The following is a 25953-nucleotide window of genomic DNA, read 5'->3' on the forward strand; positions in this document are numbered from 1 at the left end:
ATAAGGAAAAGGAAATTAAGAATGAGGCTGGGGAAATGACCATGTAAGGACACGGTGAAAAAAGGGACCATGTGAAAGCTGAGGAGAGAGGCCTCAGAAGAAACCAAATTTGCTGATACCTTGAGCTCAGCCTTCAGAAGTAGGAGAAAAAAAAATTCTGTAGGTTAAATCACACAGTCAGTGGTACTTTGTTATGGCAGTCTAAGCAAACTAACACAATACATAAATACTAAGTTTAATTTCAATTACATATTGCCTTGTTTAAAATTTGTGTTCCAAGATCACTGCTTGTACTTGTTGCAACATAAATGCAAGTCTCTACAAGTGTTACATAGGAACATGTGGTAACAAGGCAGCCATAAAATCACTTTTTTTTATTCATTCAATCCTGTGGTTCTATTTATAAATTTTCTTTAAAGTCTTCATTGGTCCATTATTTGCAGAGTTTTTTTCAAAGAATGCTTTCTTCTTTTGATTCCAGCAGTCAGTCAACATATCTTTATAGGATTTTATAACATGGCTAATGTTTCTATGCCAGATAAATTTTATACAATCAAAATAAAATTCTCAGAGAATTAACATAAACACATACTTTATGCATATTATAAGCTGAAGCTAAATGTATTTCCACTAGTGACAACTCACTTTTCCTGAAGAGTCTCAGTCTGAGCTGTGTTCACATTCACATTCTCTGAGGTAACTCCCACCTTCCTGCCGGTGAAACAAGCCCAGTTCCGACCCAGCACGTCATGCACCCATCCAGGCATCGTCTCGTGGCAATAGCTCTTTACCTCGCTGCCTTCTTGTTTATACTACAATCAGATAAGAAGGAAAAAATGTCAATCATTCTATGTTCAATAATCAGTCCCATTCACAGTGAATATATAAATGTACCCCTTTCCACTTCACCTTGGGGAGTAGTTTGTGCCAGACAAAACATAAACTTCACCCTGAGAGGTTATATTCTGAGAGTTATTCTAGAAAAGGAAGAGGAATAAACTTCTCTATGATTAGCCTTGTTGGTTACTAAAAAAGAAAACTGGAAATGAAAGTCAAGGAAAGAAACAACATTTTTAGAACTGGTATATCCTTAGGCAGTTTACAAAAGTTACTTCATTTAATCCTCACAATAGGGCTATGCGGAGGCTCAAGCCCATTTTACCTGAGAGCAAGTGGAAGCTCAGCTCAGAGAAGGTGATTAAATACTACTTAAGGTAGCAGAGCTATTAAGGGGCAGAGCCAAAACTTTTCTCAGAGAAGATCTACACCAGAAGTTCACTTTGCCTTTGTGAATGAGTTAGCACATTTCTTTTTTAAGGGCCATATACTAAATATTTTAAGACTTGCAGGCTATAAGGTCTATGTCACAGCCACTGAACTCTGCCACTGCAATGTAAAAGTTACATATGGAATAAATAAATGAACAGACTGTGTTCTCATAAAATTTTATTTACAAAACCAGGCCTGTAGTTTGTAGACTCCAAGTTTAGAAGGATGTGTGATGGACTACACTGAAAATAAAATCACCTTATTGCATCTGACTCACTTGGAATTAAAAGTCACGTTTAGGTGTAAGAGTTAAAAGTATATGGCCTTAGAATAAAAAGGCTAGATTGAATGCCAGGATCAGCACCCATTAAGGTCTGTAGCACAGGATTCGTTAAGTTACTCTGAGCTACTCAGATGTACACCTTGCTTGTAATTTTGCGGTTCCTGATACCATAAAGTCCATCTTCATCAGCATGGACACAGCTCGTTACTCCTCATGGCCCTGCTAAACCCCAATCCCAAGGAACACTGGAGAGTAAAGGCCGTGGGTATGATGAGGCTGCAACGTTAGTGGGTGTATTGTGTGAAAACTTAATAAAACCCATTTTTAGGCAAGAATTGTTTCTGCATATCAAAGGAAGTACTGTTTCTACATATCAAAAACAGTCTAATATTGGGCCTCCCCAGTGGCTCAGTGGGTTGAGTGCCATGCTGTGAAGCTGTCCACAGCTCTGCAGCATGGGTTTGATTCCTGGCCAGCCAGGGAGATACCCAGATGGCACTGCAGACTTCTCCTGTCTCTCCCGCTGCTCCCCTCAGCAGTGTATTTGGTCTGTCTGCCTGTTCTGCTCCCAACTGTGTCTCTGGTGAATTCTCTCACCTTCATGTGCCTCTGACTGTACCCCAGTTCTTGTACAAAGAAATAAATCTTTAAAAAAAATCTTAAAAACAAAACAAAACAAAAATAGTCTAATATTGAATAACATCATATAGTAAGAATAAAACCCCTTAGTGTTCTCTTTGGCACGCCTTGACCAGGCTCTTGCTTAAGTTCTATTCCCCTGTCACATGCTTATTAGCCAGCCAAATGGGGTGACACCATGCCCCACTACCTAAAAATCCTCAAATATACCTACAAGAAAAAGTGATAAATGTAGGAAATGCTCATTGCAGCTTAATAGAAAAGAAAACAAGAATAACAAAAGAATGTCTTCAACATTCAAGTATAAAATTATTTAAGTAAATTAGGGCCTCCCTGGTGGTGCAGGGGTTAAAGACAGCACTATCAAGCTATCTCCAGCCACTGCAGCACAAGTCAGATCACTGGTTGGCCAAGGAGCTACCCACATGGCGCAGCAGACCTGCCTCACCCGCTGCTCCCCTCAGCCGTGTATTTCAGTAGATCCACCTACTCTGTTCCCCACTCTGTCTCTGGTGAATCTTCTCACCCCACGCACCTCTGGCTTACACTCCAGTTCTTGTATGCATAAAAAAATAAATAAGTCTTAAAAATAAATAAAAATATGTAAGTAAATTAATAATGCACAGAAATATTATATAGCATTTTTAGTGATAAATATGAGTTCTATGGGAGAGAAGTGAGAAAATACAGGCTGGGGCAGACTGCCTGCTTGATACCCACAGCCTACTCAGCAGCCAGCCATGCCCACTGTGTGTACACTCTCTGCAGCAGGAGCAGAACTGAGTAGTAGCTGCACACTTCGCACAGCCCAAAAGTCACTTACATCTCACCCAGTGAAAAAAAAAAGTGCCGATCCCTTAATAGAACAATAAAATCTACACTATATTAAGAGAAAAAATTATCAGAATAGTACTTTAGTTGAATATGTAAATTTTCTATGTAATGTTTTTCTTAAAATGGAAATGAAAAATGAGTGGGTCTCTGAGTGGGATTTCTTTCATCATTTACAAAATGGAAATTTCTAAACAGATCTTATAAAATCAAATACTTGTAAAACTATTCTTATTTCTTTTTTTTTTTTAAGATTTATTTATTTCTATAAGCACTGGGTACAGTCAGAAGTGCGGGAGGGTGAGAAAATTCACCAGAGCCAGAGTGGGGAACAGAACAGGCAGACAGACAAAATACACTGCTGAAGGGAGCAGCGGGCGCAGCAGGAGAGGTCTGTGCACTATGTGGGAAACCTCGCTGGCGGCCGGGAATCGAACAGGTGCTGCAGAGGCCGCGGGCAGCTTCACAGCCCAGCCAGCGCTCAACCACTGTGCCACCAGGGGAGGCCCTATTTCTCTTTTTTTAAAGATTTATTTATTTATGCATAACAAGAACTGGGGTAGAGGTCAGAGGTATGGGAAGTGAGAGGATTCACCTGAGACAGAGTGGGGAACAGAACCGGCAGACTGACTGAAATACACTGCTAAGGGGAGTAGCAGGCAAGACAGGAGAGGTCTGCTGTGCCATGTGGGTCACCTTCCTGGATGGGGATCGAACTTGTGCTGCAGAGGCTGAGGATAGCTTCATAGTGTGGTGCTTAACCCCTTCTGCCACCAGGGAGGCCCAAAACTATTCTTATTTCTTATGAATGGAATCCTAGTCCAAAAGTCCTAGAATAAGGCATCTATGTTGGATGGTCAAGTGTTGTTAGAAGCTGCTAAGTTTGATCTGCCAGGGATTATATCTGTATCTTCTGAAAAATCAGTTGCATAATGCATTTAGTATTATACATAGCTCTTTCAAACATTTGTCAACTATTGGTTGCTCACACAGTATTTCCCAAGAATCACATAAAGTGCTAGGCATGCATGCACACATGTAATGATGTGGCGTCAGAGTTTGAGACATTTAGAATTCAATGAAATAAATGAATATGTAAATAATCATTACAACATGTGGTTCATCAAGCTAACTATGCATAGAAAGGCTGAGAAATCTCCCCATCTAAGCAGAAATTTAGATCACAGATGAAATAACTTTCTCAACATACAAAAAGAGTAAGAGGTATTCAAGTTAGAGAAAATGGGCCTTAACAGGCACAACTGAGTCATAGCTATATGCCTGATTGCTAACCCCAAAGAACTTCCCCCCTGAAAAGGGTGACTTGTTATTTGGGGATGAGGTTGGTGGAGGGAAAACCCTTAGAGCATGACCGATTTTGCTGCAGTCCTTCGTCATTCAGATTTGTTCAAGGACTTTACAGTCTTCATGGTCAGTATTACAGAGCTGTAGAGCCTTAACATTTATTACCATTCCATGCTTTAAAAGCATTTTGCAGATTACTTATATATCTTAGAGACTCAAGAAAACATGAAATAATAAGGTGTCAGGACAAAAATAAAACACCTAAAGGATCTCTTTATAACCTAGATTCCCAGAACCAATTCCTTCCAATACCATGTATCACTTCTTCATATAATTTTTCTAACAAAGAAATACAGAAGTATACTGTAAGGTAAGTAATTACCAGGCTTTTCTGACCTCCCGCCATTAGGATGGATGATGGACCCCGCAGTCCTGAATGCATGCCTGATGGCGGGCACCTGGAGTGGGGTATGGGCATGTGTAGGTGGGTTCACCTGGGCTGAAACTGTGTTTATAAGGGCAGCATCATGGGGAACGGAACCACCAGAAGAGAAGAGAGAAGGGAAGGGAGAGCAGAAAAAGGAACCAGCAGAAGACAGAGAAACAGAAGAGAGAGAACAAGACCACGAGAAAATGTCAGAGAGCCCAGATAGAGTGAAGACTTGCTGGGGGCTGGGAGGCCTGCCAGCATCCCAGTCCCCCAGCACCCTTGCCTGCCGTGTGCCTGGTAAAATCCCAATAAAAACTGAAAAAGCCACTGAAGACTCCAGGACTCTCCTTTACCTGTCTGCTTGGTCATAGAGGTCCTGATCTGTGCCCTCCTGCTGCTGTATATACATATAGGTCAATTGCCAAAACCCTGCAAGGAGATAACTAGAAATCATGCAGCAAAAGCTGAAAACTCAATTTGCAAAGGATTTCCTTCCACCTGTCATTTGAGCCTTACAGTGATTCCTTGGATAATAGATAAGCATTATTCTTCTCATTGGGATAACAGAAAAGAAGCTCACAAAATTTAATGGGAAATTCAAATGAGGTTCACACGTTACAAGTATCAATACTTTATCAATTTTTTTTTAAGAAAATTGGAGTTTAATGGACCTTAGGAGTCATGTCCAAATTATTGCCCAAGGCCCTTTAAGGGCCGCCTACACTCCCTAGCAGCCCTTCTGGTCTGTTTGCCATTGTTGCCTTGACTACTTCAGTCTTTTTACCATTTTTGGCAAGGAATTTCCACTTAGGATGAGGTATTCAGGCTTTATTGCCTAGGTTGCATCAGGTTCTGCCACTTTCTAGCTATACAATCCTCTCTGTACATCCAGTGTCCTCTTCTATAAAATCAGGATGATGATAAAGGACTTCCCAGAGATTGTATCTGAGATATACAAAATCACTTAATGTTCACAACAATCTATTAAGTGTTTTTTTTTTTTTTGCTTGTTTTTCTACAAAATCATAAGCACTGTGAGAACAGGATTTTTTATGTCAGTAACTATGTAACCGGCATTAGGAAGCAATTTGTTATTCAAGGAATAAATGAGTGAACTCTGGAAGGGTAAGAAGAATAAATATAATGTCCTGTATCAACAACACAAGAAATTGAAGAGATACGAAGTCTCTAATGGATAGATATGTGGTGGTGCTGCCAGGATCTCAGAAAGACCCAAGTCCTGATAGCGCATTACTTCAGTAATGTCCACTTCTCTCTCCACACCTCAATTTCCCTGTTTGTAAATTTATGTTGACTTGGAAGTTCCCCAAAACACCATAACCTTCCTGACTGCACATCCCTTATAGCTGTGGATTTCATATTTAATATACCTAAAACTGGGCCTCCCTGGTGGCGCAGGCGGTTGAGCGCAGCGCTGTGAAGCTGTTCGTAGCCTCTGTAGTGCCAGTTTGATCCCAGCCAGCCTCAGAGCAACCCACATGGCGCAGCAGACCTCTCCTGTCTCGCTTGCTGCTCCCCTCAGCATTTTGTCAGTCTGCCTGTTCTGCTCCCCACTCTGTCTCTGGTGAATCCTCTCATCCTCCTCCTGTTCTTGTATAAATAAAATAAATCTATTAAAAAAATAATATGCCTAAAACTAGGTAGACAGATCTTAATTTTGACCCATAACTTATTTATATAAAATGTTTACATATTCTAAGGCATCCTAAATAATTATAAACAAATATAACTATTTTTGTTGTCAGAATTCAAAAAATATACTAAGGAAAATATCCACTTGTGTACCATTTCTGGCACATTAAATGGATAAAATTATTTTCCATTTAAAATTTGTATTTGTATTCTTTAGTTTCCCCAATTCAAAACAATTTGGGTTTCTCAAAAGCCTGAAATTACTTTCTGTAAGGTAAGGCAAGGGCATGCAACTACTGGGAAAGACCTCAGCAGCTTAGCAGAAAAGCAGTATTTGTTATTCCAGTACTGAAGAACTTAGTACGTTGTAAGCACAACATGTAATTTGTAAGCAGCACGTGCACCCGATATTTTTTTGGTTTGAATGCTCTTGGGGATGTCATTTTTCCTGCTACTGTGATTTTTCACATTAATGCCAACAAGAAGTTGCCAAAACAAAAACAAACTCTCAAATTGTAGAAAAACTAAATGGTGTTTAGCAAAGAGGCACAGGGTGGGGAGAATGCACATTGGGCTCAGGGCATCAGCTGTCTGACAGGGGATAGAAACTAGATTTTTGTTGGCAATGGTACCATAAACACACACAAAAACTAAAAATTGAATTTGACTACAGTATTAAGCTTAAAATGTAGCCATTATTTTTTCCTAAGGGTTTTCATTTATTTTGTGTATATAAATATTTTGAACCCATGGTGGTCGTGATAGTCTTTTCTTTTTTCTGTTTTTCTTACATGAACAGCAGAGGAAGCTTTCAAGAGTGAAACAATGGTACAAAAATACCTCCACCTATGGTAAACACAACTGATTTTTCATAAGTTGATAAGTTGTATTTCAGAATGGAAACAACACAAGAGGTTTGCTGCCCTGGAAGTTGAACTCTTATTGTCCAGACCAAAAAAAAAAAAAAAAAAAAAGGAAGATGAAATTAAGATGCCTGGCTCACTGACAATCTAATTCAGAATCAAATGCTGCTAAATTTGGTTGCAATTTTGGACCCAAAACCGAGTTACACAGAAAGTAACCAATCAGGATCTTCCACCTTGATTTTTTTTTTTTTACATTTTCTTTGTTTCTAATATAACCCCTTTCTCCTTGAGCTTTTTTTTATTTTCCTCCTGTCTCCTTGCTCGCCAACCTACAATAAACTCCATGCTCCAAACATAGGCATTTCAGTGTTCTGATCTTAGCTGTATATTTACAAATGAGAGTTTGTAAATTTGGTAACAATTGGACTCTGAAGACTATCTTGTACCACTGGGATAATTTACATACTATTTATTTATGCCAATTCCCATTGTAACAAATAGATAATTCCATAAAATCTGAACAGTCTTCAAGCCCTTCCATTTAGGGTTATCAGACTACTAGGATTTAATAACTATCCGCTTGCTTCATCAATATTACAATTAGGCCACCAAATATTCTCAAAAACCCCTTCCTTCAGTCTCTCACTCCTTTTATCAACAATCCTAACAGGCCTACCTCGAAATATTAAACAATTGAAAATGCACAGGTTGGGATATTTTGCTACTACTTCTATTACTTATCTCAAATCTATTACTCAACTGCTTTTGACACTGAGCAGGGTAAACCACATACACCTTGTTCCTCTGTCTGCCTCATTAGTAATATGTTAAGCAAATATTTGGATACTTACTTCATGTAATAAATTGGCAAGGAGATAAACACAGTTTTCTAAGAAGGGCATTGCCCAGTTCTGCACTTATCTTTTATATAACATGAAACAAGTTATAACTAGTCTCAATTTCTTCATCTGACAATGGGAATTATACCAATTCCACTAACTTCATTTTAAGGATAAACAAACAAAAATAATTGAGAATTTGAAGAATTAGAAAAACTACAAAACACTGAACAAGTAACAATATGAACTACCATTTGTTCACCATTGGGGATACATAACTATTTAAAACTTCATAAATGCTATCAAAGAATTTATAAACTAGCCAAAACTGTCAACAGAACGGTTGAAATGGGTCATATCCTGTCAAGGTGGTTTCCAATATGAGATGAAAAGATGATCCGCCAGAATAGTGGAGATAAATAATTGCAATTTTTATTTATATTTGTAACATAGAAATAAAATTAAAAAAAAAAATCCACCATTGTTAAACATGCAAAGAAAGCACTGATATCTCTCCTTGGTTACAATGCCTGACATTCACTTCTAAGTATGTATAGTGTGCAACCAAGGACACTGGTAGGACACAGAATATTTCCTTTCACACACCCGTCTGACTAAACTAACTTGTACATGTAGATTAAACTAACTCGTATCTGATTTAAGTTAAGTTTCACAAAACTTTAAATGATAAAAAAAGATGCTTTAAAAAATACTTGAAAAGAAACCTGGATTTGCAAATACTAGCAAAGAAAATATAAACAAACATGAGAAAATGACGAAAGTTAACATTTGTCGTATATCTAGTGTGAGTTCTGTCAGCTGTTTTAAAGGTTGTTAAAAACAGATGTTTTGAAATGGCTCTAACACCACAACATTCAATTTTTAATCTTACATATGACTAATACAAATGTTTCATTTAAAATCCATTAAACTATCATTCCTAATACCTAGCAGTCATTCTTAAAAACTCTCTAAATCTGTAATATTTTCATATTTTAAGTAAATGGGTTGGGAACTACTTTAATCCCTTACTTAAAAGATTTCAAAACTCATCAGTAAATTATTTTTCCAAATATTCAAAATTTTCAGTAATGAAAATTTGGCTGGATGGTCCAACAGTCCCGAAGAAACAAAGGGAACAGATACTCTTATTAAACTGTCAACAGCACCCAGAGTATCCCATTTTTCTTCAGAAACACTTCCTTATGTCAGTTTTCAAGGATTATCTCTAGCTTTCTGCCCAATTAGACTTAACCATTCATTTCAAAAGCTGTTTTTTATTGTACTGTGAAAATGCCAGGAAATTGCTACAGTGGTTGCAAATAACTTACAGCACTTTAATAAAAAAATTGACAGCTAGATTTAGAAAATGCAGGGTCACAAATTTATTACTTCCCAATGCTAAAAAGATTCAGTTTATCCTAAATATATGGTCTGAAGTTGGCTAGGAAAGCAGAAATTTACCATTCTGTAAAGTAGCCAAATCCCTCAACTCATTACAAATTTACACGCTCATAATTTCTTCAACAGTGAGGGCAGAAGAAACTTAGAATCAGCCTGATGTAGCCCCAGCTTAGCTCACTGCACTTTGTGGAGGTGGCCTAGCGGGCACAGCTGCAGGCTGGATTCCATCTTCTCCAAACTTTAGAAACTACTGCAGTCATAGAGCTCACTGTTTCCCCTTACAGATACTTTCCTTTTCAGTAATTCTGAAAGTTAGAACTTTTCTGTTTTTAAGTCTGAACCTTATTTTGGCCTCCGTAGTCTCTCTCTCTCACACACACAATTTAAACATTGATGTCCGTGTGTGTAACAACTGGTGCCGCTTTACCACGAGTTCTTGTCTTGCGAAACCATAGAAAGGAATTCACAGACTTTTTGGAGTAAGTAAGCAGAGAGAGACAAATCTTGTCTTTGAAAGAAAAGTTTATTTAGGAAGAAAAGAGACAAAGAAGAAAGACTCCCAGGTATAAAGTACCTGGGAGGGGCCAAGATGAGCCGGTATGGGATATTACATTGGCAATATATACTTTTTCTCTCTCATTATGTTAAAAGTTCAGTCTCTCTTCCTGATTGGCTAGCTCTCAGGGGGTACTAAGGAATTTCACATTCCTTATTTTAACAGTATTTTCTTTTCCCATTTGTTATGCTTATCACTTTACCTTTATGGTCTAGCCCTCCCGGTGAGCATCTTTACACTTTATCTTATCATCAGACGAAAACCAGGACCATCCTTAACAAGATTATCTGTGGTGCTAGGATGTTTGTTTTTCCCCTAGTATTAACAATGGTGTTTGTTTTTCCCAGTGGAATTGGTTGCATTTCCTTGGTTATCCTTATCTCTGAAGACTCCCTTAATTCTTCAGAGGTCCCCTCCTGCACTGTCCCTAAAACTGCCTAATAACACTAGCTTGCCCTGTGTCTCAACATAAACAGAACAAAATCGTGAAGTCTTATCTGCTTTCTTCGAAATTATTGGACAAATATGTTTGGGTGATCCAACAGTCTCTAAGTAACAAAAGGAACAATAGCTCCAAAACTGCATCAATAATAACACAATAAGATATTGCTTTCTTTCTTAGACAAATATTTACTGAAGACCTACTATTTATCATGTGATATTGTGGAACCAAGCATAAGTATTCTTAGCCATTGCTTTGTCATTTTGTGTGTAACTGCCATTTTAGAATTTCAGGTCTTGCAGGTCTTGCTGTCCCGGGAAAAGACTGCATTCCAGAGATAGTTTGGACCCTCACTCCACCCTTACTCTCTGGTCACCAATGAGGGTGAACTTGCTGTAATTGGAGCTGCAGGTTGGAGCTGCATCTTGGCCTGGCCAGTCAGCTTAGAATGATAGCCTGGCAAAGTTGGAGAACTCATCCTTGTAGCCAATGAGTAACTGCCAGCATAATTTAACCTTATTAAAAGACCCCTGCTTCCTTTGTTCGGGGCTCTCGGTATCTGCCACTGCGTTGGTAGATGCCTTGAACCCGGACTCGAGTCTGAAATAAACTCCCTTTTGTGTTTGCATCAGCTGTCTTTGGGTTCTTGGAGGCTATGCTCGCCGAGTCTGCTGACCTTGGGCACAACAATATGTTATACACAGAAAACAAAATGGTCAGTAATACAAAGTTGAAGCCACTTCTCACTAAGTTTAAAAATGAGAGAAGACAAACTGGCAATTAAGACAGAGAATGCTTAGCATTGTTATATGGGGGGGGGCGCTTCTCACATACAAAATGCAATTTAGTAAGACTTCCCTTCTATAGCTGTTATAGAGCAACCCCGATATTAAACGGGTTCCTGGCTGTGGATCTTCACCCAGGTGCTTTAAAGGGACTTATGAATACTCTACTACAGACACACACAAAAGGGTTAATAAAAGGTTTATTTACAAGAGAAAAAGAAATAAGGAAAATGTACAACTCAGGGAGAAAATAGGGAAATAAAAGTCTTTAATGCGTCCTACCCGATCCGACGACCTGGAAACCCAAAGTCACTCTCAGAGCTGACTGGACGCTGCGAGCTGGTGGAGAGCCCAAAAATGGAGAGACCCCAAAGCCCACGTGTCTGCCTTTTGTATCCACCTGGCTGCTTAACCCCACCCTCAGGTCCCAGCCACCTTCCCTTTGGTGGTGATGGGATTTGGAGTTCCCAGTGTCTTTGGCTTTGACCTGGGGTGGGGGTGGAGTCCACAAAGCCTATATGGAATTTGCTTTGGGACATCCTTTTCCCCCTAACATAATCAAAACAGTCAAGTTAGATGGACATTTCTTAGAGAAACAGAAACATAAAATATCTTAGTGGGAGTGCTTCTAACTTTCACATTAAATACAATGCTGCACACATTGGTTGCTTTGTCAGAATTAACATCCTGAAAATCAGTTTGAAAACACGGAACTCACTTATAACTCTGGAAGCAGGTATTTTTTTAGAGCAGAGAACCAAAAATATAAACAGAACACAATTCCTGATTTGTGCTTCCAGAAATCAGAACTTTCCATAAGCTGGTATTGTTAGGGGGAAAAGGGGCTGCTCCGTAACAGTATGACTTGTGAAAAACCTTTGAGAAACAAGAGCAGTATGTTTCATTTTCTAAGCACCTATAAAGTCCCAAGAGGATTATGAGCTGCAGATAAACAGGGAGATAAACAGTTTTCAGCTTGGAAGATTGATGATGGCATGCTATCAATCATTCCATATCAATGGCATAAGTACTCCCTCAGAAGTATCTGCAAAGCACACTGGGAAGTAGGACAACAGTGTTCCCCCTATAAATTGAGAAAGTTGAGGAAGCTTTCAGAGTGGCATCAAGGTCCTGCATAAAGAAAGATCTACCAGATACAAAAGGGGAAGGTGTTTTGTTACAAGTAGCTGGCTATCCTACTACTTCATCTTTATAAAATGGGACTTTTCCAGACTAGTACACCAGTACGTCTAAGGTATAAAAACTTATCTGAACCAACAGAGTAATGATGGAAACCTGCTTTCCACAGGAAAATTTCTCCATCTAAGCAAGGATGCAGGAGAAAAGTTCTCCTGGACAAAATGGATTAGCTGTGGCCTCTATTTTCAGTTTAACTAAGGCTGATATTCAGGAGCTTAAACAACCTGAGAAGGAAACTAGCCCATTGTTTAAAAGGAAAATGCTAAAAGATTGCAATCAATGTGAACAATAGTGTAATTAAGACAAGTCAATTTAGCAAAGTAGTTAATTTGTAATTCACAAAGTTCTTTCATGTTTTGAGACTACAAAAGGAAGAAAGAAATTTCATCCTTAAATAAAAAGACCCTGGCTTAGGAAAAGTGCCTCATTTGGGAAGGAAACCTAAACTTCAAACCAATTCTTCTAAAATTTCAACAGACGTCAATACGATACATTTTCTATTCCACTAAACCATTATCCATGGCACTTATAGATGGGATTCAACAGAAAACCTACCACAGTGTGACTTAGATTGTCATTACCTTTTTTTTTTGTGAAATGATTTTCCTTTTTGTTAGCCCAGTGGAAGTCCTTAGCATGCTACCCCTTATCATTTTACAATTAGAAGCAACATGAGCTTAATTAAGTACTCTTAGGCAACTAATTTTCTGATATGTCAATGAAGACAGTAATACATCTAATTAATAAAATTTTTGTGAGGATGGCTCAAAATTTTAAAAAAAAGTATTAACCACACTATTTTTCTGGCTAGGGATACTACGGTTCTATGAGCTGTAAAAACATACTCCATAGCAATTTGCCTGACCTCAGAAAGCCTCCCTACGACCCTAATATAAACATGTCTTCCACAAGGCCACTTCCCACCAATAATTTATTTGTACATCTCAAGAGATCTTGAAGACTTGATTTCACCTTACAGTAAGTGCTGTAAGGTAATTAGAAAAATCAAAGGCATTTAGCAAGAAAATTTAACTGCGCATAAAATTTGCAATGTGAGCAAAATAAAATACAAATTTCAAATCCTAACAAATTTGGAAAAATCATTTCAATATAAGAATATTCAAAAAAGAAAGTAACTTGTGAAGCATACAGTTCCTTTTATTCAAAGGCTGACTGGTGAAGCCACCTAAGACTTGCAGATTTCTTTTTTCTTTTTCCTGCGTAGTCTCTGGTTGGTCACAATCCAAAATGGTGTCTGTAGCTTTCCCAGGAAATGTTCAGGAAGGCAGCTGCCTTGGAGGTGTGTCCCCAGGAATTCTCTGCATCTTAGATGTCCATAAGGACTCCACAAGGAACTGCAGTTGCTAGGAGCCTGTGCTAGTGTCAGAAGTAGTCCACTGTTGCACGCTGCTCTGCCTCTTAGCCCCAATGTCTGTTTTTGGCTGTAGTTTTTAAAAGATCCCCTCAATAGATGATCTATTTAGTAACTACAAGACAATAAAAACTAGAGTTACAAGCCAAACAGGATTGAATTGTTTCTTAAAAATCTCTAAGTAAAAAAATACCAGTAGTAATATTTGAGATTCTGGTATTTTTTTTTAGTGCATTTTAAGACATTTACAAAAAAGCTACCATTCTCTAACTGAATGCTTAAGCGACACATGCTATGCAGATGCATTTGAAATTAATTGCTGTTGCAGAAAGCTATTATTTTGAAATGTACTTAAGAAACAGACCACTTTTAGCCATTTAGATACATAGACATGTATACTCTACAAATTCTAAATGTAGGTTTAGTGTTGTCTGAATAAATGTTTAGTCTATTACCAGGTTATAAATAGCCCCATTTACAGTGCAAATGTAGGAATATCTTTACTAGCAGAAAGAAGTCATCCTAAGTAAGAGGAATGGGAAGGTTTTTATGGCTAAATTTCTTAAACCTTATATCTGAGAGTATATTTTTGTGAAGAAAAAAATGAACTTATGATGGGGAAACTGCCCATTAAATCTCCTTCTAAAGTTCTATACAGCACATTAAATAATTTTGTTAACTCTAAATAAGAAAAGGAGAGAAATAATCCACACTTACTCAACCACCAGCACAGAATTCAGAAGAAACAGTTTATTTGTTTCAGCTCTAATTCTCACTTTGATCTGTTGTTAGTCACTGCCTGGAAGAAACTCTAAGGTTTAACAATATGATGTGTCATAGAAACAACTCATGAGCAACCTGGTAAATGTGTGGGTCACTGTGGGTCTATCAAACCATTTGGAAAATGCTGACATAGCTGTGGTGTTTTAACACTTGTTTCCAGTTCCCTTTTTCATATTACGATTTTTTACTTAAAAGTTAAGCAGAAATGCTATGTTGCTATGTCAAAATGCAAAGAAGTATAAGCTTCAATCAACTTCTCTATCTATCCAATCATTTTTCCTTCACAATTTTAGATGATGAAGAAGGAAATGAAAACAGACATACAGGAAACTAGAAGAACACCAAATTACCACAACTAAAGGAGAATTACAGCAAGACACATAACAGTGAAGCTTCCAAAAGTCAAAGACAAAGAAAAAATAATGATGCTGACTAGGGAGAAGAAACAGATGACTTATAAAGGAAAACCTGTTAGTCTAACATCAGACTTCTCTGAAGAAACACTACTCCAAGATTAAAAATGCCAGCCAAGAAAAACTATCCTGCAAAATTTTCCTTCCTATGAGGGAAAATTAAGGACCTTCTCAGACAAACAAAATCTTCAGAAATTCACTATTACTAAACCCCAACTCAGAAATATTACAAGAAGCCTTAAAATCTAAACCAAGAGAGGAATGAACTGGGAGACTCCAAAAAGGAAATGAATAAACACACAAGAAATTGATAAACAAAATGGCAACTATGGATGCCTATGTATCAATAATCACCCTAAATGTAAATTGAGTAAATTAACCAATACAAAGACACAGAGTAGCAGGTTGGATTAGAAAACAGAACCCAACCTTCCACTGTTTTCAAGAAACACACCTAGGAGTCAAAGATAAACATGGATTAGAAGGGCTGGAAAACAATTTTACAAACAAGCAGCCCTGAAAAGAAGGCAGGGGTATCCATACCTATATCAGATAAAATAGACTGATGGAACCAAATGGAAAACCAAGACATAAAACCACACATATATGTACAACTAATCTATGACAAAAGAGCAAAAAAAAAATATACACAAATATACACTGGAACAAAGACAGCCTCTCCAATAAATGGTGCTGGGAATACAGGACTGCTACATGTAAGAGAATGAAACTGGAATACTACCTCATACCATACACAAGGACCAACTCAAAGGGGATAAAAGATCTGGATGTAAGACCTGAAACCATTAATATACAGAAGAAAACATAAGCAAAATACTCCATGATATACAGCTCAAAAATTAGGTCTTACTTCCTGAAGCAAAGAAAATGAAGGAAAATAAACATCTGGGACAACATCAAACTAAAAAGCTTTTGTACAGCAAAAGAGGCAATAACCAAGATGAAGAAACACCCTACAGATTGGGGAAAATATCTGCACTCCACATCAAAGATCTACAAAGAGGTTACACAATTCAACAAAAACGAAACATAGAAGCCTATCAAAAAGTGGGCACAAGAGCGAAGAAGGCGCTCCTACAAAGAAAAAATGCAGATGGCCAATAGGCACATGAAAAAAAATGCTCAACATCACTTACAATCAGGGAAGTGAAAATCAAAGCCACAATGAGAGGTCATCTCATACCAGTAATGGCCCACTTTAAAAAACAAAAAACAAAAAAAAACAAACAGCAAGAAAAACAAACAAACAAACAAACAAACAAACAAACAACAGCAAATGCTGATGAGGATGTGGAGAAAAAAAGAATCCTTTGCTGGTGGGAAAACAAACCTGCCCAAACACTATGGAAAGCTGTGGAGAGGACCCTCAAATTACTATAAATGGATCTACCATATGACCCAGCAGTTCTACTCCTAGGAATCTTCCCAAAGGATAAAACACATTAATTCCAAAAAAAAACCCTGCACCCCTATGTTCACTGCAGCACTATTTACAATAGCTAACATAGGGAAACAACCTAAATATTCAAAACAGATGACTGGATCAATAAGATGTGGTACACATACCCAAGAAATACTATTTAGCAATCATAAAAGTAAACTCAAGCCATTTGCAGCAACATGGATGGAGCTGGAAGGAATAATGCTCAGTGAAAGGAAAAAGGAAGATGCCAAATGGTTTCACTTATAGGAGTGATATAGGGAAACTGAGCAAGGGTCAGGGAAAATACTAAAGACAAAAAGTTGCCAACTATAGAACTGAGACATACCACAGGGGAGGGGCAGGGTAAAGGGTCTTAAAAGGGGAGGGAAGAACTCACAAGAGACCATATTGATAGTTCAAGGGTGATCTGGGCATGGGCATTTTATGGCGATTGCACCTGAGGGGAGAAATCAAATATTATGCAAAAATGAACAATTATGTAAAAATAAAATTAAAAAAAATCAGATGACTAAATTTATGGCTTCAGTAAAATAAATGGTTTAAATATAAATTCTGAAAATGTTAAGAGAATGTAGAGTTAAAAGTCAATATTCTATGTCCTAGGAAGGAGCCAGTTTTAAAATGATGGGTGACATCTTACAGGGATGAGTGACAGGTATGCCAGCTTCTCTGAAGTGCAACCTTCTCCAGGAGAGGACAGACCTAAAATGCCTTAGCCTCACAGCTTCCCTCGTGAGAGTCTTTTTAGGAGACGAATGAGCTACCTAATGCAGCATAGGTACTTGAAAGATATGAAAAGAAGTTGAACCAGTCTTATTCTTAACTGGGTCTTTATCTTTTGGATTTATGATTGCTGATGTTTTGAGCATGACAGTTGGGAGAGTTAATTGCAAACAGAGCATAGTAGAGTGAAAAGCCACTCAAGTAAAATAATGCAGGCAGGTGAGAAATAGCAAATAAACAAGCTCAAGCCAGAAATCTCTGAGAAAACCAGAGCAGCACCCATTTATCTCTCTCTCTCTCTCCTCCTGATGAAGAGATGTTTATTTCCATCAGCCACCAAGCAGGAGCAAAACTTATTTTTAATAAGAAAGTTGAAAATAATTCAATAACGCTCACCCAGCTTGTTCCTCAGATGTGGCAAATCATAAATCCCCACTGTTCCCAGTTGCATGAACAACTGACTGATAAAATCAGTGACATCCTATAAAAAGTTTGGTAAACTGAGTCATTATGATGGGATTAATTATCTTCAACACCAAAGAAGACAGAGCAGTGACACAAACATCAAATTAAAATTTGACTCTTTCCCCCTCAAATGGAATGCTCTTAAAAGAAAACCTTTGTTATTTTTTTAAAGACAAAATATTGATTTTAGTGCATTGACTCAATATCAAAACAAGTAAGTATATCCCAATAAGTATTCTAAAAGCTGTACTGTTGCATCTTAAAAGTGAACCCTGAAGTCACAGTGGAAAATTATTTCCAAAACCTTTATTGTAGATATATATCACTGACATTTCTGACTATTGTGACAAGCTTAAAATTTAAAAGCCACTAGAACACAAAATGGGCAAGTAAATCCTCTGATACGGATTTCTCAACATACCACTCTTGTTTTAAGTAGCAATATGCTTTACAAACACCCATGATGATGTTATTTTAGTTTACAGCCAGTGTGAGACCGGTGGAGTCCCAGGAAAAACTTAATTAGAGATCAATGACATTTGCTTGACCATCTCCCAATAAAATTTTCAGTCACAAGTCTTGTTTCCATCCTTGCATCTTCTCCAGCCCTTGAGTAGCTTAATCTGCAAATAAAATCTGAGTTCTTTCTCTATTGCTCCCTTTTCTAGTCAGTTTTTTTCAAGCCTTTGAGAAGTACAAGGAGAAACTTAAAAATTAGAAAGCCTCTTTGGAGTCTACTGTGTTTCATATGACTCCTCCCTCTGGGTAATTTGGCAGAGGTCAATCATGTGTACAGAGAAGCTATATGTATGTTCATCATAAAAATGAACAAGTACATAAAAGCATAAAGAAAAAAATACTTAACCACTTATCATATAATTAGACATAATTACATTGTTTTATTGCACTGTGCTTTTATAGAACAAGATGGCTGCTTTTAAAATATAGATACTTCAAGGGGCGCAAATTTGTTTGTGCCAATTATAACCAAATGGTAAATGCTATTAAAACTGTCCTGCAGGAAGACTGTCTTTTATTATAGTCAGTATAGTGTTTTAAAAGAAAATTTTGATTGAATATCTCTAAGATTAGTTTGTTTTGCCATAGGTTTAACCTTACTGTTTTATACAAAGCTGTTTTAAATACTTAGGTATCTGTTCAGTGGTTTCTAATTGCATTTGTGTGTGTAGCTACCACAAAGTGTAAATAACTGAATGTGTACAGGAAGCTGAGTAGGAAAAGATCTTTAAAAATAGCTATTTAGTGCTTCTGAACCAATTCAAACTACACAAGACTTTGAGTCAAGTCACACGCAAAAAAAAAAAAAAAGAATACTACCCTTGTTCTATTCCCAAATTCTCAAGAAATTAAAATCAAGGGGGGGGGAATGTAGAAGTCCCATATCGTGAAAATATCCATCTTTCAAATAAGGCTTGAATAAGGAGAATTAATTACATCAAGTTTATAATAAAAGTGATATCATAATTGCTTTAAAGGTAGAATGCAGGAAGAAGGATGTGGAGATGTCTTCTCCGATGAGCTGCGGGAGGCTCTGGAGAGAAGATGGATCAGGAGCCAAAGAGAATACCCTTCAAGTATCACACGTTCTGCAAGTTTTTAGGAGGAGCAACAACAATAAAAAAAAAAAAAATGATGAAAATATAATGTAAGGGTAAAAGGGAACAAGTAGGGTCTGGGAAAAGTCACTGAAGAAATCTGGAACCCCAACTGACATACAGAAAAATGTATATAATGTACAGATAATAACGCATAGAGTAACTGGCAGATATACATATGAAATTTCCTGAGGGGCCTCCCCAGTCACGCAGCGATTGAGCATTGGGCTGCAAAGCTGCCCGCAGCCTCCGCAGCACCGGTTCGATCCCTGGCTACCTCCAAGGGTCTCACATGGTGCGCAGACCTCTCCTGCTGCCCGCTGCTCCCCTCAGCAGTGTACTTCGGTCCTTCTGCCTGTTCTGCTCCCTGCTCTGGCTCTGGTGAATCCTCTCACCCTCCTGCCCTTCTGACTGTACCCAGTGCTTGTATAAACAAATAAATAAATCTTTAGAAAAATAATAAAATAAAATTTCCTGAGAAAATAATGTTATAGATACATAAAACACTTAACCGTGGATAACAAACGCTGCTTAAGTTTTGAAAATTCTTCATTAAAGGATACTTTCTAAAGTCTGTAGTAAAATTTGGGCCTCCCCGGTGGCGCAGCGGTTGAGCACTGGGCTGTGAAACTGCCAGCAGCCTCTGCAGCGCCGGTTCAATTCCTGGTCATCAGCGAGGGTCCCACATGGCACGTAGATCTCTCCTGCTGCCCGCTGCTCCCCTCAGCAGTGTACTTGTCAGTCTGCCTGTTCTGCTCCCTGCCCTGGCTCTGGTGAATTCTCTCAACCTCCCGCACTTCTGACTGTACCCAGTGCTTATATAAATAAATAAACTTTAAAAAATTTAAAAAAAAACAGAAGAAATTTAAAAAAATAAATAAAGTCTGTAGTAAAATTTTCATTTGCTTTACCTATTAAACTGGTTTAGGGCCTCCCTAGTGGTGCAAGGGGTTAAGCCGCAACGTATGAAGCTATCTACAGCCTCTGCAGCAAAAGTTTGATCCCTGGCCAGGGAGCTATCCACATGGCAAAGCAGACCTCTCCTGTCTCACCCGCTGCTCCCCTCAGCAGTGTATTTCAGTCAATCTGCCTGTTCTGTTCCCCGTTCTCTCTCTGGTGAATCCTCTCACTCTCCATACCTCTGGCCTATACCAGTTCTTGTATGCATAAATAAATCTTAAAAAAAACAAAACAAAACTGGTTTAATCAGGAAAAAAGAATCAAATGTATTTATCCTATATAGAGAGAAGTGGCTTAGGAGTGAATTTAAGTAAGTATAGGTAGACTCTGTCTTAAATAGGTCATACCTGCAATTTATACAATATAGTACAATGCTACTTTAATAAAACTATTTAAAAAGTAATAAATAATTTACTGTTTTTCCTCAGTTACACACCAGACATGGTTTCCCCAGACCACTATAGGAAATATCCTGACACTTATGGTACACTTCAGAAAGCTTTCTGTGTTAATAAATATTTCTGAAAGTGCTTGACTTTCCTATAATCTTAAGTCAATTCTACTCTACCAACTTTTCCATATTTTGTTTTTTAAACTCTGCTACCTAATATTCTTTCAGTTGGGTTTGTTAAAACAGCAAGCCATTTTATCACTCAACAAAACAAGTTTAACTGGAATCATTTGATTATGTAAAAAAACTTTTAATAACAAAATATCAAGAAAATCATCTACTCTGCTTATCGAAATGACAATCATTATCACAAGACCTAACTTTTTACTGGAGTGGTTGATTTTTCAGCAGGAAATGAAAACAGCCCTGATAATGACTCTGTCGAAAGGACACTTAAAAATAAATCGAAGTCAGCAGGATGACAGAATGCCATCCAGAGGCATGTGACCAGACAGGGCATCACCATACAGCAGTGCATTTACTAGCTCTTTCACTTAAAATTCAGAACACTTGCAACCTTCTTTCGCTTTAAAAGGTGATTTTCTATTGACCTGTGGTTAATGTTCTGAGGCTATGTATCAGCCTGCATACACTGAATGTAAAAAGAAATACAAAGAAGTGTTCTGATTCCTCCTTTCGTACCAGCTATTCTCTCTGCACCCTCCAACTCCAGATTTCTATTTAAGCTGAGAGTAAAGGAGATCTGCTCTTTTCTGTTTCTAATTATGTCTCTTATAATTAAATGGTAATTTTAGAAATTTTCCCACCAGTTTCTCTAATTGTATAGAAGATTGAAAAGGTTTCTAAGCCAAATTGAAAAAAAAAAAACAACCTATTTACTTATTTATATACAGCATATACAGCTCCCCATCTTGCATTTAAATCATTTATTAAATCCCCCCTTTTCAAGTGAATTCCACTTGATCCACTCAATTTCATTTGTTAAGCAAATATTGATTAAAAGCCTTATATTATGTGTCACACAGAAAGGGAAAGGAGGGAGGGAGGTGAGGGGAAAAGCAGGGAAAGGGGAGGAAAAATGAGGGGCATGAGCAAGTGTATAGTAACACTTGTCTTGAACATCTCTTGTGCATTAATTCCAATGGCAACTGATTCTCAACTGAAAGCAAAAATCTTTCGAGGAACTATGACAGAGTATCAACAACAAGCTCTAGGTTTATTTATTTGAAGATCTAAGCACTATGTTCAGATTGATTGACATTTACCACATACAAACTACACTTTAAATTTACATAAATATTATGATTTTTTAAATATACACTATCAAATGGTGACATTAAAATATTTTTAAAATTTATTTATTTATGCATACAAGAACTGGGGTACAGGGCAGAGATGTGGGGGGGGGTGAGAGGATTCACCAGAGACAGAGTGGGGAACATAACAGGGAGACGACTGAAATACACTGCGGAGGGGAACAGCAGGGAGGCAGGAGAGGTCTGCTGCGCCATGTGGGTAGCTTCCTGGCCAAGCTCAAACTCGTGCTGCAGTGGCTCTGAAAAGCTTCATAGGCTGCATCTTAACCCCTTGTGCCACCAGAGAGGCTGGGTATTAAAAATATTTAATACATGATCAAGCATGGGCTTCAGCTAATAAAGTCACTGCCTGCCTTCAACAGGCCATATGGATAGAACAGCAGACCTGTCAATGCAGTTGAAGAGAATCTAGTTTTTCCTCTCTCTTATCCTTTTCCATATTAAAGAATGGTCTTCATAATTAAAAAGTTAATGGGGAGTACTATTCTGAGAAATACTTTTGCTATGATGCAACACTGTATCATACTGATGAAATCACAACCAATGTGAGAAATCACAGTAAATTTAAAAGTCTGTCTTTTATTGGTGCTTTCTCTTTCATCCTCTTTACCACCCCCCACTTTCCCACAAATCTCTGTAATTGTTCAACCCTTACCAGATGTTCCAGGGCTGTAAACACCATCCTATGAAAAAGTCTGTCTTTATTTACTCTGTTTGTAATAAGAAACAGTTAGATTTAAGGATGCAATTTACTTAAGCCACTCAATACTCTGCTAAGAGGAAAAGTGCCAACTTCAAAAGAATATCTGAGGTGGACAGCAATCTGTGGTAAACTATCTACAATGCAAAAACTGGAAACAAAGTGTTTAAAGTTCTTCCCTAGTGAGAGATGAAAACTAGCTGGAATGGCTACATTTTACTTGAATTGGCCAGAAAAGTTATCAAATGGTCTCTCCTCTTTGTCTTGTTAGCCAAATAAGTTATCCATATTATCTTGCTTGGTGCATTACAGTATTTCATTGAGAGATTTAGTTCAATTTCTCAGAGCCAACAAGCAATGATCAGAGGGTAGCATAATAATTCCAAGAAAATCTGTAACAAGAAAATCTGTAACACCCATGCATGTCCTACAGATTCAGAACAAACTGACTTAAGCCACACAAATAAGGTGTAGAAGTGAAGGGAGAGGACCTCTCTCGTGGTGTAAGGGGTTAAGCACAGCACTGTGAAGCTGTCTGGAACCTCTGCAGGAAAAGATTGATGCCCTGCTGGCCAGGGAGCAACCCACATGGCGAGCAGACCTCTCCTGTCTCACCCACTGCTCCCCTCAGCAGTGTATTTCTGCCTGGTCTGCTCCCCGCTCTGTTTCTGGTGAATCCTCTCACCACCCGCACCTCTGGCCTATACCCCAGTTCTTGTATGCATAAATAAATAAATCTTTGGGAGAAAAAAAAAAGATATGAAGGTATAATAAAGTATTTAGTACTTATACAAGTGAAAATTTAAATACAGATGGCCTATCAGTACTGAAATATAGATAGCTTTTTAAAGCCTACTGAAATCACAATTCTTATATGTGGCAAAACTATGCCATCTAATTTCTCTTGAAAAATTATCTTCTTAAGCTAAAATTAAAATTTTCAGGGTCTTCTGATTAAAAGAGTCTTCAGTTATCAAGTTATTGATAATACAAAGGCAGTTGCCAACAAAACTGACCTTAAAAAAGGCAAACCACTTGTAGTCATTCAACACAATCTCAAAGCCTTGGTTGTAAATGATGGTGAAACGGCCAGAGTTGCCGAAGTCATCATAAGCAGTATTCAACTTCTTTAGGTGTACCAGTACTTTCTTTTCTGGTGGTCCTAAATAAAAAAAAAAAAGAAAAAAAAAGATGCACACACACAAAAAGGAACATTATTTAACTTCAATAGGAAGAAAATTCTTAATCTTCAATAGGAAGAAAAATCTCAATAATTGCCGTTATTTTTAAGCACTTTCTTTTCATTCTACCCATATGGTGCCCAATGGCTTATGAAGAGATCAGTCTCGCCAGGCAGCCTCCCTCTGGGTGGGTCAAAGCATCGCAGGCAAGCCTGAGGACCAAGGAAGCAAAAAGAGAGGTGACATGTTGCCCAGCCAGCAGAGGTACAGGCACAGCAGAATATCAAAACACTGAAGAAAGGGAGAAAGGGGAAATGCTGGAAATGACAGGTAGAAAGAGGTAAATGAAAAAATGGTCACAGAAAGGGAAACATAAGAATCCCTGCCATCAGATCAAAAGGACAAAAGAAATGGTCTCTTCAGAGAAGGGTGTCTTGGTCCTCAGTGGTTTTATAGGCCAGAACCTCAGCATATGCATCCTTCCAAAGGACACAACAACCTTGAGAGTGTTGTGCTAGGAAGCTAATTTCTGCTGATAGGAACTAAACTTTCAATCTCCAGAAGAAGGCCGCTCAGGTCTTCCAGGGTGTGCAACTATTAGAGGAAGGCCGAGGTGTGTTCAGCGGGCAGGGCTGTCTGCAATGGTCCTACTGTGTGCACACCACAGCCAGGCCCCGCACTCCGGTAATGCCCTGACTTAAGAGAGTGGACGCGACCCTACACGATCCTGATCCCTGCCCACCAAGTTCAGCTTTAAAAAAAAAAAAAAAAAAAAAAGAGGCTGAAACGGCCAGCGTTATGGGAGTCCCACAGCATCTGCAAGGGAGGTGCTGAGTGGGGCCATTTCAGTAACGACCTCCTGAATCTTTGTTCTGCTGACAGGAAATTGGACTGGGCGTGTAAGAAAGCCTCACGAGTCGCGGGGGGTGGTTGAGGGCTGGGAGGACAGCAAAGCCTCCCCGGCATCCCGCGGGCTCTGCCACACACCCGGGTGGAATTCCTGGAGCTCGGTCAGGCGCTCCGAGCAGGCACAAGGACCGTATGCCCAGCGCGGACCCAACGCGGGGTGTTCACTCAGAGGCTCGCAGAAGTCAGGCATACGCTGAGCTCTGGTCATTTCAAAACACATGCGCTGGCTCAGGAATCAGTTTAAGAAACAAAACGTGGGTAGCTTTGCTCGCTGCGCCTCTGCGAGCCTCCCGCGCGCCACGGCTGTCCCGCCAGCGGCAAGGAACAAACTTTCCTCCTGCTTTTCCTTTTCTCCTCCAAGCACGCCTTGCTCATTTGTTTTCCCCAGCGTGCACACACGCACACGCGCACACACGCACACGCGCGCACCCTCCACAGCCTACAGAAGGTGACAACTGCGCGGTTTCAACTCTCGCAAAGGAAAAGCAGAACTCAAGGGGCGGGAAAAGTTCCTGCAGAAAGTGAAGTTCCAGTTTCCTGCAGCTCAGCTCCACGTGGCGACCCCGCGGCAGAGCGCGCCCGATGGCACCCCGCGCACCCCGCGCACCCCGCGCACCCCCGCGCCAGGCTCCCGCAGGCAGGGCGGAGCTGGGGCGCCCCGCGCCGCCGGCGGGGTTCGGGGCGCACAGGGAGGCGTCGCAGCACCGAGCGCCTGGCCCGCGCTTACCCATGGCCGAGCAGTTGACGTCGCGCTGGAGGCCGCCGGGGCCCACCTGGAGCAGCCAGGAGCCCAGCAGGTCGGGGTAGCTGCAGTTGGCGGGGGTGTCGCCGCGCGCGCGGCCCGCGCAGGCCAGAAGCAGCGGGAGGGCGGCCAGCAGCCAGCGGGGCCCGGCGCCCATGGCTGGAGGACGCGGGACAGCGGACCCGGGACAGGCGGACCCGGGACAGGAGCACCCGGACAGGAGGACCCGGGACAGGAGCACCCGGGACAGCAGCACCCGGACAGCAGAGGACCCGGGACAGGAGGACCCGGCGGCGAGGACCCGGACAGCAGAGGACCCCGCTGCGCAGCGACGGCCGCCCGCGCCTTTGAAGCAGAAGCGGGGGGGGGGGGGGAGCGGAAGCGCGAGGGGCGG

At 39.5% G+C, this 25953-nt stretch overlaps 1 protein-coding gene across 1 annotated transcript in view; it reads right to left on the reverse strand.

Moving 5' to 3' along the window:
* Nucleotides 1-25716, reverse strand: part of CTSC (cathepsin C) — a gene marked incomplete at both ends in the record, with an annotated part of 41900 nt that extends 16184 nt beyond the window's left edge. Inside the window, 3 exons of the mRNA XM_084236932.1 lie at nucleotides 646-812; nucleotides 23744-23889; nucleotides 25545-25716. Coding sequence (XP_084093058.1) covers nucleotides 646-812; nucleotides 23744-23889; nucleotides 25545-25716 — 485 coding nt within the window. The remainder of the gene's footprint in view (nucleotides 1-645; nucleotides 813-23743; nucleotides 23890-25544) is intronic.
* Between the last annotated feature and the right edge of the window lie 237 nt (nucleotides 25717-25953).

The sequence above is a fragment of the Talpa europaea genome (genome assembly GCF_964194135.1).
Source record: "Talpa europaea genome assembly, chromosome: 1".
NCBI classification, from domain to species: domain Eukaryota; kingdom Metazoa; phylum Chordata; class Mammalia; order Eulipotyphla; family Talpidae; genus Talpa; species Talpa europaea.